The sequence below is a fragment of the Caretta caretta genome, chromosome 13 (assembly GCF_965140235.1).
Source record: "Caretta caretta isolate rCarCar2 chromosome 13, rCarCar1.hap1, whole genome shotgun sequence".
In the NCBI taxonomy this organism is placed as follows: domain Eukaryota; kingdom Metazoa; phylum Chordata; order Testudines; family Cheloniidae; genus Caretta; species Caretta caretta.
This window is the reverse complement of record NC_134218.1, coordinates 34,491,858-34,505,542: the sequence shown is the minus strand read 5'-3', so window position 1 is coordinate 34,505,542 and position 13,685 is coordinate 34,491,858. Positions and strand designations below refer to the sequence as shown.

Here is a 13,685-nt window from a genome sequence, read left to right as displayed (position 1 = left end):
GGCAGCAGCCTGGGAGTCAGGACTCCTGGGTTCTCTCCCCAGCTATGGGAGGGGAAGGGAGGGGAGTATAGTGGTTAGAGCAGGGGGGCTGGGAGCCAGGACTCCTGGTTCTGTTCTCTCACTGTGTCCCATCCCCTTGTGGGTCTCGGTTTCCTCCTGTGGGCAGCCAGCCCTCCCTCTCGCCTGGCAGTGAGCATGCCCCGCACACTGGGCACAGTGTGTGCTGGGCTCGAGGAGTTACCACTTGCTGCCATTGCCATAGCTTGGGTCAGGGAACGGGCTCAGCTGGTTCCATGGAGCCCCTGGGCGTGACCCAGCTGTGTGCATAGGCTTGGCATGCAACCACGGGGCTGAAAGGGGGGACCTGAGCTCTGTGTGGGCCCAGCTCCCTGCGGGACAGCGCTGCCTGCCGCCCCCCACCCTGTTCCATGTAGAGCCCTCACCCAGCAGACCCCACCCTGCTCCCTGCAGGACCCCCCCCCCCATGGGATAGTGCCCTTTGTGGGCCCCCATCCTGCTCCCTATGGGACAGTCTCTCTTGCAGGGCCCCCACCCGCACCATGCAGACTCCCCACCCTGCCCCCTGCAGGACAGTGCCCCCTGCGGGGCCCCCCATCCTGCTCCCTGTGGGGCTCCCACTCTGCAGCACTGCACCCCACTGCACCTCCATCTTGCTCCCTTCGGGGCCTGAGCCTACTCCCTACGGGACAGCCTCCCCTGAAGACCCCCCCCCCCCCTCTTTTTTTTTGCGTGCCGGGCGCTGGGCCCCTGAGGACAGCCTGTTGGATCCAGCACCTGTTCCTGCTCCTTGTGGGACAACCTCCCCTGCGGCCCCCCACCCTGTTCTCTGCGGGGTCCCAAACCTGCTCCCTACAGGACAGCGCCCCCCATCCTGCTCCCTAGGGGGCTCCCAAACTGCAGCACTGCACCCCCTGCAGACCTGCTCCCTGTGGGACAGCCTCCCCTGCGGAGTCCCCACCCTGCTCCCTGCAGCCCAGCGCCCCCTAGCACCATACTGGGGCTGTGATGCCAGGACTGCCTGCTAGGGGAGAGCATCCCCTACTGAGTCCCCACCCCAGTCCTTGCACCTCAGTGCCCCCTACCTAGTGCCATACTGGGAGCGTGGGACCAGCGCTGGCTGCCAGGGGACGCTGACGGTTACGCAGCGTCAGGGCTGTGGCCCATGGGCTGCTGCTGGTGGTGCTGGGAAATGCTCCGTTTAGAGTAAACAGCGGGTGAAGGGCCAGGGTGTGTTTCAGGAGCCAAGCTGCAGCCAGGTGCTGACACCATCACAGGAGCTCAGGAAGTGCTGTCTGGGACCCAGGCGCAGGGCGTGGGGACCAGCTGGCTTAGTGGGGTGGGGAATGGAAGATGGGGCTGGGACACCGTCTGGTGTCTGTCCCCAGTGCGGGGGTCAGGGGCTGGGAACAGGGCATGGGGCCTCTTCCTTCTAGGAGATTGTTATCTGGCCCAGTTTGTGACCAAACTTCCCAGCATTGCCTGGCCAGTAACGAAGCTCGAGGTGTCCTGCGGCAGTGGGGGCAGTATGGTGAGATTAGTCTGGTATGTGTGTGACTCGGCCCCACTCACTGTGCAGGCTGTGTGTGAAGGGCTGAATTTCTCCTGGAGGGAACGGGGAGAGAAGGGTCACACAGGCAGCAATGCACTACCTAGAACTGTCCCCATGTCACTGGAGAACAAAGGACTGGCCGGTAACTCAGCAACAGAGACCCCATGGAGCCCGCTGGGTAGCTACGGGGCCGGGAGGTGGGAGCCAGCTGGGATCCGAGGCTCTGGCTGCTCAGGGCCGGGGCAGCGAGGGGGAGGCTGGGTTTGGGAGAGGCAGGGCAGCCAGTGCCCCTCCCAGTTAACACTGACTTTAGGCCCCTTCAGCCCAGGTTGCGGGTGAGTAGAGGCGGATGTCTTGGTTTGCCAGGCTGGCCTTTGCCATTGCAGATACCTGCTGGTGGCATCTCTCCCGAGGGCCTGCTGGGCAGCCAGGGGGAGAAATGGGTGCTGTATCCGGCGGGCTGTCCTCGGGGGCCCAGCACTCGGCACACCAGAAGAGGGCACTGCTGCAGAGACGGCTGGCCACCCCTGTGAATCCAGGCCGGGCAGCTGGTAGAGGAGGAGGGCTGACCAGGCCCCGGGAGGCTGTATGTTTGAGGTCTCTCCATCCTCACCCCGCTTGGGGCCCGGGAGATGCTGATCCAGCACCGTCCAGCTTGGCACCAAACCCCTCAACAGTTGGAAAATCCCCCCAGGCCAGGGCCTGCTGGGTATTAGAGAGGGATAGGTGTTCAATACAAGCATATCTAAGCTACTAGGAATGCAGCCGGTGACCGGGGAAGTGGTGGGGAAAAGTGCTCTTGGGAAATGTTTACCCAATAAATTATTTAATGATGGTGTAATTAAGATTGAAGGATGTGCGGGGGTGGGGAGGTGGCTCCCTGCTCCCGGGAGGTTATTATTCACTGCGGGGCTGGGAGGCGCTGGGGAAGGTGGCAGGAGCTGAGCAGGAGAGGGAGCGAGGAGCAGCAGAGATGCAGTGAAAGGAAGGGGGACAGGGGAAGGCAGAGGGGCAGATGGAGTGAGGTAGACGGGAAGGGAGGAGGATGCCCAGGGAACCGGGGACGGCCTGACCCATCCCCGTGCAGCACAGCATCTCCCACTGATTCCTGGGACTTGGAAGGGTCCCCGGCCAGGCCTGGGTTCGGCTGAGGGCCTGGCTTTGGCTGTGGCTGCCTAGGATTAGGGTTAGGGTCATCTGTGGTGGGGGTCTCCCTATCGTGGGACCGGTTAGGCGAGGGAGGACAGGAGAGGGCTGGGGCTAGCAGGGCATTGTGGAGGAGGGGCTGTAGGGTGTGAGCCCAGGGTAACGCCCAGCTGTATTGCACGACCCGGCCCTCCTGGTGCCTGCGCGGATGGAGCCACTCCTGGTGGTGAAGATCGGCTGCCTGGTGGCTCTGCTGTTCATCACCCTCGTCTGCGGCCTCATCCCGGCCCAGGTCAAGTGGTTCCAGATCAAAGCGGCCAAAGGTGAAGAGGGGCTGGGGCTGGGACAGCGGCTTTGCATCCACATGACGGGGGTGGGGCGCGCTGGGTATCCCCATACGCACCCCTTTGCTCCTCTATCGTCTATCTCCATAGACACCGCTCTGCTCCTCTGTCATCTATCCCCACAGACACCCCTCTGCTCCCCTATCATCTACCTCCACAGACACCCCTCTGCTCCCCCTATCATCTATCCCCATAGACACCCCTCTGCTCATTCTATCTATCTATCTATCTATCTATCTATCTATCTATCTATCTATCTATCTATCTCTTGCTGCTCCTCGCTCTCATTCTCTATCCGTGTATCTGTCTGTCTGGTGCTTCCCCTCCCCTATCCCCTGCAGGCTTCTAGCTCCCAGAGCAGGGGCAACCCCCTTAGTAAATAAGACAATGGGGCAGCTGCAGGCATGAATGATACCTCCACCCTGCCCCATCCCCATCACTGCCTCTCCGTGGGGTGAAAGAAACAGCCACACTCAGGGGGCTCTGGCCCCCCTGAGGGAAACCGAGGTTGTGTCTGTCCAACTATGTCCCACTTTCTTAGCCATTGCTTTGCCCTTTTTCTTCTTATCTGTGCCCAGTTCTTCCTCCCTGGGGAACTGTGCTGCTTTCACTCCACCCTCTTGCCAGTTCATTAATCACCCTTGTTCTGTCAGCAGATCTTAAAGCACTTCGCTAAGGAGGTCAGTCTCATTAGCCCCATTGTACAGATGGGGAAACTGAGGTGCAGGGATGCCAAGTGATTTACCAAGCTCACCCAACAGGCCAGTGGCTGAGCCAGAATTGGAACCTGGGTATTCCCGGTGCCAGTCCAGGGCTCTGTGCCTGCTCTTCCTGCCTCTGGCTTTCTCCTGCCCCAGGCTGTGCAGTTCCCCAGTTCGAGACCCACCTCCCAGGCTGGGATCCCCTTGCTCCGCCCTGCCCCGTGGTCTTGGCCTCACCTCAGCCCTCTCCTCCCACAGGGTGGCACCGGCGCATCCTGAGCTACATTGGCTGCTTCGCAGCAGGGGTCTTTCTGGGGGCCTGCCTCATGCACACAGCAGCCGACGCGCTGACAGACATCCAGGGGGAGCTGGGCAAGCGGTTGCAGCAGGTGAGACGGCACAGGGATGCACGGGTTCCCCTTGCTCCAGCAGGGTGGTGCACACACAGCAGGGCCCATCCCCTCCAGCAGGGGGCGCAGGGACACACACACACATATGGAGCAGGGCCCGTCCCCTCCAGCAGGGGGCGCAGGGACACACACACACACACACGGATCAGGGCCCGTCCCCTCCAGCAGGGGGCGCAGGGACACACACACACACACACACACGGATCAGGGCCCGTCCCCTCCAGCAGGGGGCGTAGGGACACACACACACCCACACCCACAGAGCAGGGCCCGTCCCCTCCAGCAGGGGGCGCAGGGACACACACACACACACACACATATATGGAGCAGGGCCCATCCCCTCCAGCAGGGGGTGCAGGGACGGACACACACACACACACACACACACACACATATGGAGCAGGGCCCGTCCCCTCCAGCAGGGGGTGCAGGGACACACACACACACACGTATGGAGCAGGGCCTGTCCCCTCCAGCAGGGGGTGCAGGGACAGACACACACACACATATGGAGCAGGGCCCGTCCCCTCCAGCAGGGGGTGCAGGGACGGACACACACACACAGACGCAGCAGGGCCCGTCCCCTCCCGCAGGAGGTGTGGGGACACACACACACGGAGCAGGGCCTGTCCCTTTCAGCAGGGGGCGCAGGGACAGCCCTCCAGGTGAATATGGGGTCAGTGCACCGCCTGCCCCCCAGCGCGGTATCTAACTCCCCTTGTTTCCCCACAGGCTGTTGCTGGGCAGAACTGGACGGGGACACAGAACAACTCATCTAGGGCCAGTGCCTGTGGGGCTGAGGTAAGTGCCCCTGACACCTCTTGGCTGGAAGTGCCCCCACTGAGGAGAGGCAGGAAGAGGGCAACTGTGGGGAAAGATCTGTGAGAGCAGAGCCAAGGCAGGGGGAGCGACTGGCCCTTGTCAAATCTCCTCTCCCAGATACAGGGAGAGAAGCCAGGAGTCCTGACTCCCAGTCTCCCCTGCTCTAACTCACTAGACCCTACTCCCCTCCCAGAGCCGGGAACAGAACCCAGGAGCCCTGGCTCCCAGCCCCCCTCTGCTCTAACTGTTTGTCCCCACTCTCTTTGCAGAGCCAGGGAGAGAACCCAGGAGTCCTGGCTCCCAGCCCCTTCCCCCTCTAACCCACTAGACCCCACTCCCCTCCCAGAGCCAGGGACAGAACCCAGGAGTCCTGGCGCCCAGCTCCCTGCTCTAACGACTAGATCCCACTCTCCTAAATAGCCCTCCCTTTGGGACGTGCTCTGTAGGCTACGTGTAGAGGGGGGGAAGGCCGGGCTGGGTGCCTGCATGCGAGTCCCTCTGAAACAAACCATGTCTCTCCCTCCATCTCCCCATCCCTCTCCCCACAGCTGGATTACCCCTTCGCGGAGCTCGTCATCTCCCTCGGCTTCTTCCTCGTCTTCCTCACCGAGAGCCTGGTGCTGCACTGCTGCCACTCGGCTCCACCGTCCCATAGGGCCCCAGACAAGGACCCTGCCTGCTCAGCCCCCAGTGTCCCCTCCGTCCCGCACTCCCATGGGGTCCCGGTGCCTGGTGGCCCCTCACCTGGCTCCTTCCGGGCCCTGGTGCTCTTCATCACTCTGTCGCTGCACTCACTCTTCGAGGGGCTGGCGGTGGGGGTGCAGCAGGGTGAGGCGGGGGCCCTCCAGCTCTGCCTGGCCGTGCTGGCCCACAAGGGCGTGATCGCCTTCAGCCTGGGGCTGCAGCTGGTGCAAAGTGGCACCCGGCCCCGCTGGAGGCTGCTCTACCTGGGTATCTTTGCCCTCATGTCCCCCTCCGGCATGGCCGTGGGCATTGGGCTCTCGCTCTCGGGCGGAGCAGCCAGTGGGCTGACCATGGCCCTGCTGGAGGGGCTGGCGGCTGGCACTTTCCTGTACATCACCTTCCTGGAGATCCTGCCCCACGAGCTGAGCTCCAGTGAGCCGCCCCTGGCCAAGTTCTCCTTCATCGCACTGGGCTTCACTGTCATGGCCACCATCGCTGTCTGGGCCTGAGGGGGAGGCAGGACTGGGTGGGGGACCCAGGTTTGGTGTCCCCATGCCCTGCAGAGACGGACCCCAAATGGTCTTTCCCCTCTAGGGGGCGTAGGGTGACCAGATAGCAAGTGTAAAAAATCCGGGTGGAGGGGGGGTAATAGGTGCCTATATAAGAAAAAGCCCCCAAAATTGAGACATCTGTTCACCCTAAGGGGGCGTTGGCTCCCATCCGGCCCCTGGGCAGGGGACTGGCTGGATTTGGGGGTGGGGAATGGGACATGGGGCCTTTCCCCTCTAGGGGGTGCCAGCTCCTATCTGGCCCCAGGGTGGGGACTGGCTGGCTCATGGGGTGGGGAAAGGGCCATGGGGCCTTTCCCCTCTAGGGGGTGCCGGCTCTCATCCGGCCCCAGGACAGGGACTAGCTGGATCAGAGGGCTGGGGCATGGGGCCTTTCCCCTCTAGGGGGCGCCAGCCCCAGGACAGGGACTGGCTGGCTCATGGGGCAGGGACTGGGACACCTAGTGGCTGTCCACTGGCTTGTGTGACACAAGCTGGGAGGTTCTCAGTGTGTGTCCAGATGGCCCAGGTGGCTCCCACCCCAGCTGTTGAGCCAGCCAGCTCCTTTGTGTCCTAGGAGCAAAGTAATCTCCCCACCACACCGTACTGGGGTCTGTCCCTGTCTCCTGGTGTCTGGGCCTCTGAACAGGCTGATGAGCCTGCCCTAGCCCAGGCTAAAGCAGGGGCCTTTAGCTCAGCCAGTACAGGCTCATGGGCTTAGCATGAGGGGTGATGAGTTTAATTCCCCGCTGCTGGTTACCCGTCCTGCGGCATGGTGTTACAGAGCTGAACTCCCTCCCACTCTCGAGGGCTACAGCGCATGGGCAGCGCTGCGCCAACCCCTCAGCTCACCCCTTCCTCCAGGGCTTCGGTTGCCAAAGCTGCCTAGGTGCCTGCTTCCCCTGCCTAGCAATTGCTGTCCAAATCCCTTAGGCAACTTGGAGAGGGCCAGCCACGGGACTCCTAACAGCGTGGGCCTCTTGGATGCAGCTGATGCCACGTAGGGTTGCCAGCCCTCACTTAATTAAAGATCATGTCACAGGATGAAACCTCCAGGAATCTCAGCAACCCTAGTGCCAAGGCCAGGGTGGCTGTGAGATGAAGCCACAATCTCTGCGCAGCTTGTGAACCGTGGGTTCCTTGGCCCTTGCAGAGACTCCTGGGAAATAGCTGGAAGCCCAATTACAATTGGAAACAAGGCTCCATTTTTTGTAACTGAGAGGGTGATTAACCCACGGAACAAACTCCCTGGGGCCTTTTGGGAAGACACTTTAGCCAAACGTCCGTTCCTGGGCTCAGTGCTGGGGGAACTGGGTGGAATTTAGCAGCCTGTGGTAGACAGGAGGTGGGACCGCAGCTTGGTGGCCCTCCAAACGCCCGGCTCATGGGTGCCTGTTTTTTAGACCATTTGTTCAATGGATGTTGCCGCTGCGATAAATAATGGCTTGTGTTTTGTGTGTCTTTGCTTGTGGTTCCTTTGGGCCCCTTTCAATGGGACAGCATCCATGGACCAATGGGACCATCCTCCACTGACTGGATTTTGGGGATGCAGCTGAGACCCGGCACTGCTAAGTGCTAAGTGCCCAGGGAAAGCCTGAGGTGGGTTTTGAAGCCAATCCATCAGAGCATATATTACAGAAAGGCCCACCGTTTTCAAAAGGAATGGGTTTTTTTGGGAGCCTGGCATGCACCCCCTTTAAAAGCTCTGGCTTTTATAAAGGGCCGAGCCCCCGCGCTTGCAAAACCAGACCTCTTTAACGTGGCTCAGTGTGGACACCCAGCAACTGCAGTGCCCCAAATCACTAGTCACAAAAATCATCCCGTGCCCTGGTTCAGCGAGGAATGATCTGCAAGGCAGGCCAGTGCCACGCTGGTTGTGAACAGCATCGTACCACGTACAGCCTGCAGCTGGGTAAGGTGTTCCGTCCGTGTACTGGAAATAGGTTCTGATAGTTCGCATCCAGCGGAGGTGACCAATCAGTCTCCTGCCAGAGTGGAGATGTTTGCCCATCGCTCTGAAGAACTCTCCCACCCATATAGCGCTGTCCACATCGATGCTTTAGTCCATGAAACTTATATTGGTCGGGGGTGTGTGTGTGTGTTTTTTTCATACCCCTGACCGACAAAAGTGTTGCCAGCAAAAGTGCTAATGTAGACATAGCCTGTTAGGGGCTGATACGAGCTCACTGCTTAACAGCCGCGTTTTCTAGGCGCTCTAAAATCCACACCCTGAGTCACATTGTTTTGAAATTTGACATGTCTCCTTAGTGTCTGAGCTAGGGTAAGTGGGGCAAATTTGGAGTCACTTGGTCCAGGGGTTTCTGAGAGACAACGCCTGTAAACTGAGGACCTGAGAGTGAAACACTGCAGTTGGCTCTGGTTTGGTTTCAGACAGGCATTGAGCCCATGTCTCTCTCCTCGGCCAAGGATGCTGGTTGTACGAGGCAAATTGGTCCTCCTGGGCTGGCCCGCAGTGACAAAGGATGATTCCCTGGGAGACAGCTCTGCAATATCTGCCGATCCCAGCACCCCTCAGCTGGGCTGTGTCTCTCACTGGGCACAGGGCAGGGGCTGGGCTGTTGGTAGGAGAGGGGCAGGGAGGCGCTTGCTGCCCAAAGCTCTTGTCAGGACAGGATGGCAGACGAGCTCTGGAGGGAGACAGTGAGGCAGACACCAGGCAACAAGGCCATTCCTGCAGCGGATGAGCTGAGGATCGCAAGCTCATATCTCAGATCAATTTCCTGCCATAGGAAGGTACGTAGCATGCTGGCTCATCAGCCCCTCTAACCTGGTATTCTCTTCCCTGCCCCCCATCACACCCCGGGGTCAATCAGGCCTGGTCTCCCCGCCTTTCCTCCCACATCAGACCCCTGGGTCATCCAGCCCACTGACCCCAGCTAGTCCGGGAACCCCCAGCTCTCTGTTGCACCACGACAGACCCAGGGTCCGGACACTGCAGCCACCCAGTGGGCCCATGTCCTGGCTGGTTACACAATGTGTCCATGGAGCCAGTTTCACACCCGCTGCCGTGCAGGAGCAGTTGGGGCTGCCAGTCAGGACTGAGGGGCACTGGCAGACCTGTGGGTGGGGCAGCTCATGGCTGGTGTTATTCCAGCCTCAGGCTCCATCCCGGCAGCTCTTCCAGTGCCACTGAATCCTTGAGGAGGAGTGAGGGAGAGACTGGTCCTTGTCACACCTCCCATCCCAGAGCTGAGAAAGAACCCAGGAGTCCTGGATTCCAGCCCCCTCTGCTCTAACCACTAGACACTAGTGGGTTAGAGCAGGTGGGGCGGGGTGGGAGATCCCATTCCCACACCCAGAACTGGGGATAGAAACTAGGAGTCCTGGTTCCCAGACCCCCTGCTCTAACCACTAGACACTAGTGGGTTAGAGCAGGTGGGGCGGGGGTGGGGGGTGGGAGAACAGAACCAGGACTCCTGGGTTCTACCCATAGCTGTGGGAGGGGAATGGGATTTCGTAGGTTAGAGTTGGGGGATTGGGAATCAAGAATCCCAGGTGTAGCAGAAAGAAAGTCTGAAACATGAGGCCTTGTACCAAAGGCCCTGTATGAGGCCTGAGGCCTGAACTAAAGTAGTGGGTCAAGCCCTGCTAATATCAAGCAAAGTTAGCAAGAGACAGGCTGAGAGCAGAAGTCAGGCTGTGCCTGTGTAACACCAACAGACCTTGGTTGTCAGCAGGCGGGATTGAGCCTGGGTCCTGTAGGAGCTTAGTGCATGAGCCTTTACTGCATGAGCTAAAAGCCAACTGCTGTTAGCTAAGGCTGTAGGGCAGATTCATTAACGCTGTCGAAGTGGTCTCAGTGTCACCAGATGGGACAGAACGCCACAGCCAGGAGGTGTGTGGGTTACACAGGCTCACAGAACCTGGCAAGAACAGGGCTGGGATTGCAGAAACACACACATTCCTGAGAAGTGCTAGGCAAAGGACACTCACGCAAACGCACTCCAGAAGGGTGGTAGCAGAACACCCTGGTACCAAGTATGAGGTACAAACACTCATCCAAGAATACACTGACCCCCTCTTAGTGATACGGGCAGGATGGGAGCGTAATGAATAAAAATGTTTTGATTGAACCACCATGTACAAGGTAAAGGGTGGTAACTAACCATGTCAAAGGGGCAGTAACTAACTATGTCAGAGGGGCAATATATAACTTGTTTGTATCGGTGAATAATGAGGGGTCTTACATGCAGTGTCTTTGGTCAGCCTAGGGGACAGTGAAAAGTCCCACCGCTCACTGAGCAGCGTCTGTTGTCACAGGCTACATGTCTTAGTATCCTCATAGAGTCTGCCGGGTGCTATTACCGTGCTTCGTCGACAATAAAGCTGGCCGGGTGCCTTCACTCCTTGGCAAAGTTTTGTGGGTTTTGTGGGCAGTTTGATCAGAACCTGCTGTACGGCCACAGCCAGTGCAGCATGCAGAAAAAACACACACGTGGAGCCAACAACTGACCCCGCCCGCTGTAAAAACTATAACTTTTAACCTTTAAAACAAAGAGAGAGCAGAGAGGCAGGGGAAAAGTGTGAAGAGCAATCTAGGAAGGTAGGGAGACCTGAGCCAAGAGAGATTATCAAGGTATCTTAAAGTACCGGCAGCAGCAGCCAGTTTAGCAAACTGAGAAAGGATATAAAAGAAAACTGGTAGGTAAAAATATTTGAGAAAGAAGGGTCTATTTTTATCTCTGAGCAAGGAGTGTGTGGCTTCGTGGGTTAAAGCAGTTGTGAACCCGCACCCCTGGTTTTTATCCTGGCTTTGAGAGGATAGTGGGGGTCATTACCTGAATTTGTTCCCCCAGTGTTTGTTGCTTTTGTCTGCATGCCAAATGGATTGCAGGAGTGCCCTTACATACTGCAGTTAACTGTTTTTTGGGCACCTCCAGGCATTAATGCATCAATTCTAGGTGTTAACCTGCTCAATTTTGGGTTTTCACTTTGAAATTCTTTATTCACTCCCCCAAGATTGAGTCTCAGCTTCTGTCTCCTAATGTGCTCTGTGAACTGTTCCATTTTTTCCTTCATCTGAGTTACCAATCCAGTGAATGTACTGTTTGCTACTTCTCCCTCCTGGGCACTTATTTGTCCCATTCTGACAGGCACCAGTCTAGGTCTCAGTTTAAGTTTTACCAGAACCTGGATTTATCTTACAGTGGTGGTTGCACTACATTGGCCCGTTTCATTTTTTTTAACTTTGCTAGGGTTACCGTTTTCCATTTCTGTCCCCACTCTTCAGGCATAGGGTAGCTACCACAAGCCTGTTGTTGACCGCAAATATTTCTAACAGGAGGGCACGTCTTTTTTGCAGAGTTTTTCAGCTGTTTCCAATGTTTTATTCTGTTCCTGTTCTTGCTGTAAGGTAAACTCTCGTAGGTGGTTACCTTACTTTACCATCCGTACATTTACGCTCCATCTGTCCCTTAAGTTTTTACATTTCCTTTTATGACTGATGGACAGATTTTATTTTTCAATTGTTTTTAGTTTCTTATGGTGGGCCTGGGAATGTTAGACTCCTGAATCATGATTGAGGAGTGGGGTTTTATGAGTGAGCCTTGGTGGTACCCAAATAATGAATACATATGGATAATATGTGTGACAGTGCCCCCCATAAAGCTTTATGGAAATATACTTCTGAATGTATATATGACATAACTAGAATGTGTTTTATGCTACATATGTCATCATGTAACATATCTCTGTAAAGGTTATGATCTACTGAATCTATTAATCCTATTTGTATGCATGTATCATTTCTGTATTCAAGGTTATGAACTTTGTCTGCATACTTGTTTGATTCTGAGTAGGTTTTAGTGAAGTGGTTGGTCAGCTTCCTGAGAAAAGACTATTCTCAGTAAGTGCTCAATCAAGAAGCTCTTAAGCCAACAATGAACTTGGAGACGCCAATCCACATCTGGGCTTTCCCAGGAATGTGGCTTGGCTGGTAAGAAACTCAGTCAGGCACAGACATGTGACTTGCCCGGGTGACTCCAAAACTCCATTTTGTAGATGGACTTTGCATAGGCGAGAGGAGGGGGTCTCCACCCACAAGAGAAAGTCTATTTAAACCCCTGGGAGACCCCTCCATTTGGTCTTCAGCTGGCTAAAGAAAGAGCCTCTCCATCCCCAAGGATACCTGAAAGAAACTGGAACAAAGGACAATAACTACAGGGGGTGTGAGTGATTGCTGGACCCAGACTAGAAGGAGGCTAGTCTGTAAAAGGAAGCTTACTGGATGACGATTTTATCTGTATTCAGTTTTATTACTGTACTAGACGTAGACTTGCATGTTCTATTTTATTTTGCTTGGTAATTCACTTTGTTCTGTCTGTTACTACCTGGAGCCACTTAAATACTACTTCCTGTATTTAATAAAATCACTTTTTACTTATAAATTAACCCAGAGTATGTATTAATACCTGGGGGGTGGGATGGGGGGAGAGGGGGCAAACAGCTGTGCATATCTCTCTATCAGTGTTATAGAGGGCGAACGATTTATGAGTTTACCCTGTATAAGCTTTATACAGGGTAAAACGGATTTATTTGGGGTTTGGACCCCATTGAGAGTTGGACATCTGAGTGTCAAGGACAGGGACACTGCCTAAGTTGCTTTCAATTAGGTCTACAGCTGTTAGGGGACATGGTTCAGATCTGGGTCTGGGTTTGCAGCAAGCTAGCGGGTCTGGCTTAAACCAGGCAAGGCACTGAAGTCCTAAGCTGCCAGGGCAGGAAAGCAGGAGCAGAAGTAGTCTTGGCACATCAGTTGGCAACCCCAAGGGGGTTTCTGTGATCCAACCCATCACTATATGGATATGGCATATATATGTACACATAAATATGTATATAAATACAGCTTCCATATCAGGAGAGTTTAATAAGACTGGGACTTCTAAGCTTGGAAAAGAGACTACTGAGGGTGGTTAAGATTGAGGTCTATAAAATCATGATTGGCGTGGGGAAAGTAAATAAGAAAGTGTTATTTACTCCTTCTCATAACACACAAACTAGGGGTCACCAAATGAAATTAATAGGCAGCAGGTTTAAAACAAACAAAAGGAAGTATTTCTTAACAGAACACACAGTCAACCTGTGGAACTCTTTGCCACAGGATGTTGTGAAGGCCAAGACTATAACAGCGTTCAAAAAAAGAACTAGATAAATTCATGAATGATAGGTCCATCAATGGCTATTAACCAGGATGGACTGGGATGGCATTCCTAGCCTTTGTTTACCAGAAGCTTGGAGTGGGAGGCAGGGGATGGACCACTTGATGATTACGTGTTCTGTTCATTCCCTCTGGGGCACCTGATATTGGCCGCTGTCGGAAGACAGGATACTGGTTTAGATGGACCTTTGGTCTGACCCAGTATGGACGTTCTTTTGTGTGGTACATACGAGTATGTATGTGTACATATGACACCACCTTATATCCAAGCATAAATTATTTT

The 13,685-nt window shown here is 55.8% G+C and overlaps 1 protein-coding gene across 1 annotated transcript; it reads left to right on the top strand.

Moving 5' to 3' along the window:
- The first annotated feature begins 59 nt into the window (after positions 1–59).
- Positions 60–7,681, top strand: SLC39A2 (solute carrier family 39 member 2). Its single transcript, XM_048820734.2, has 4 exons — positions 60–3,039; positions 4,020–4,150; positions 4,904–4,972; positions 5,542–7,681. Exons 1-4 carry the CDS (start codon positions 2,925–2,927, stop codon positions 6,184–6,186), a joined length of 960 nt encoding a protein of 319 aa, XP_048676691.1. The 5' UTR covers positions 60–2,924; the 3' UTR covers positions 6,187–7,681.
- Positions 7,682–13,685: the final 6,004 nt, after the last annotated feature.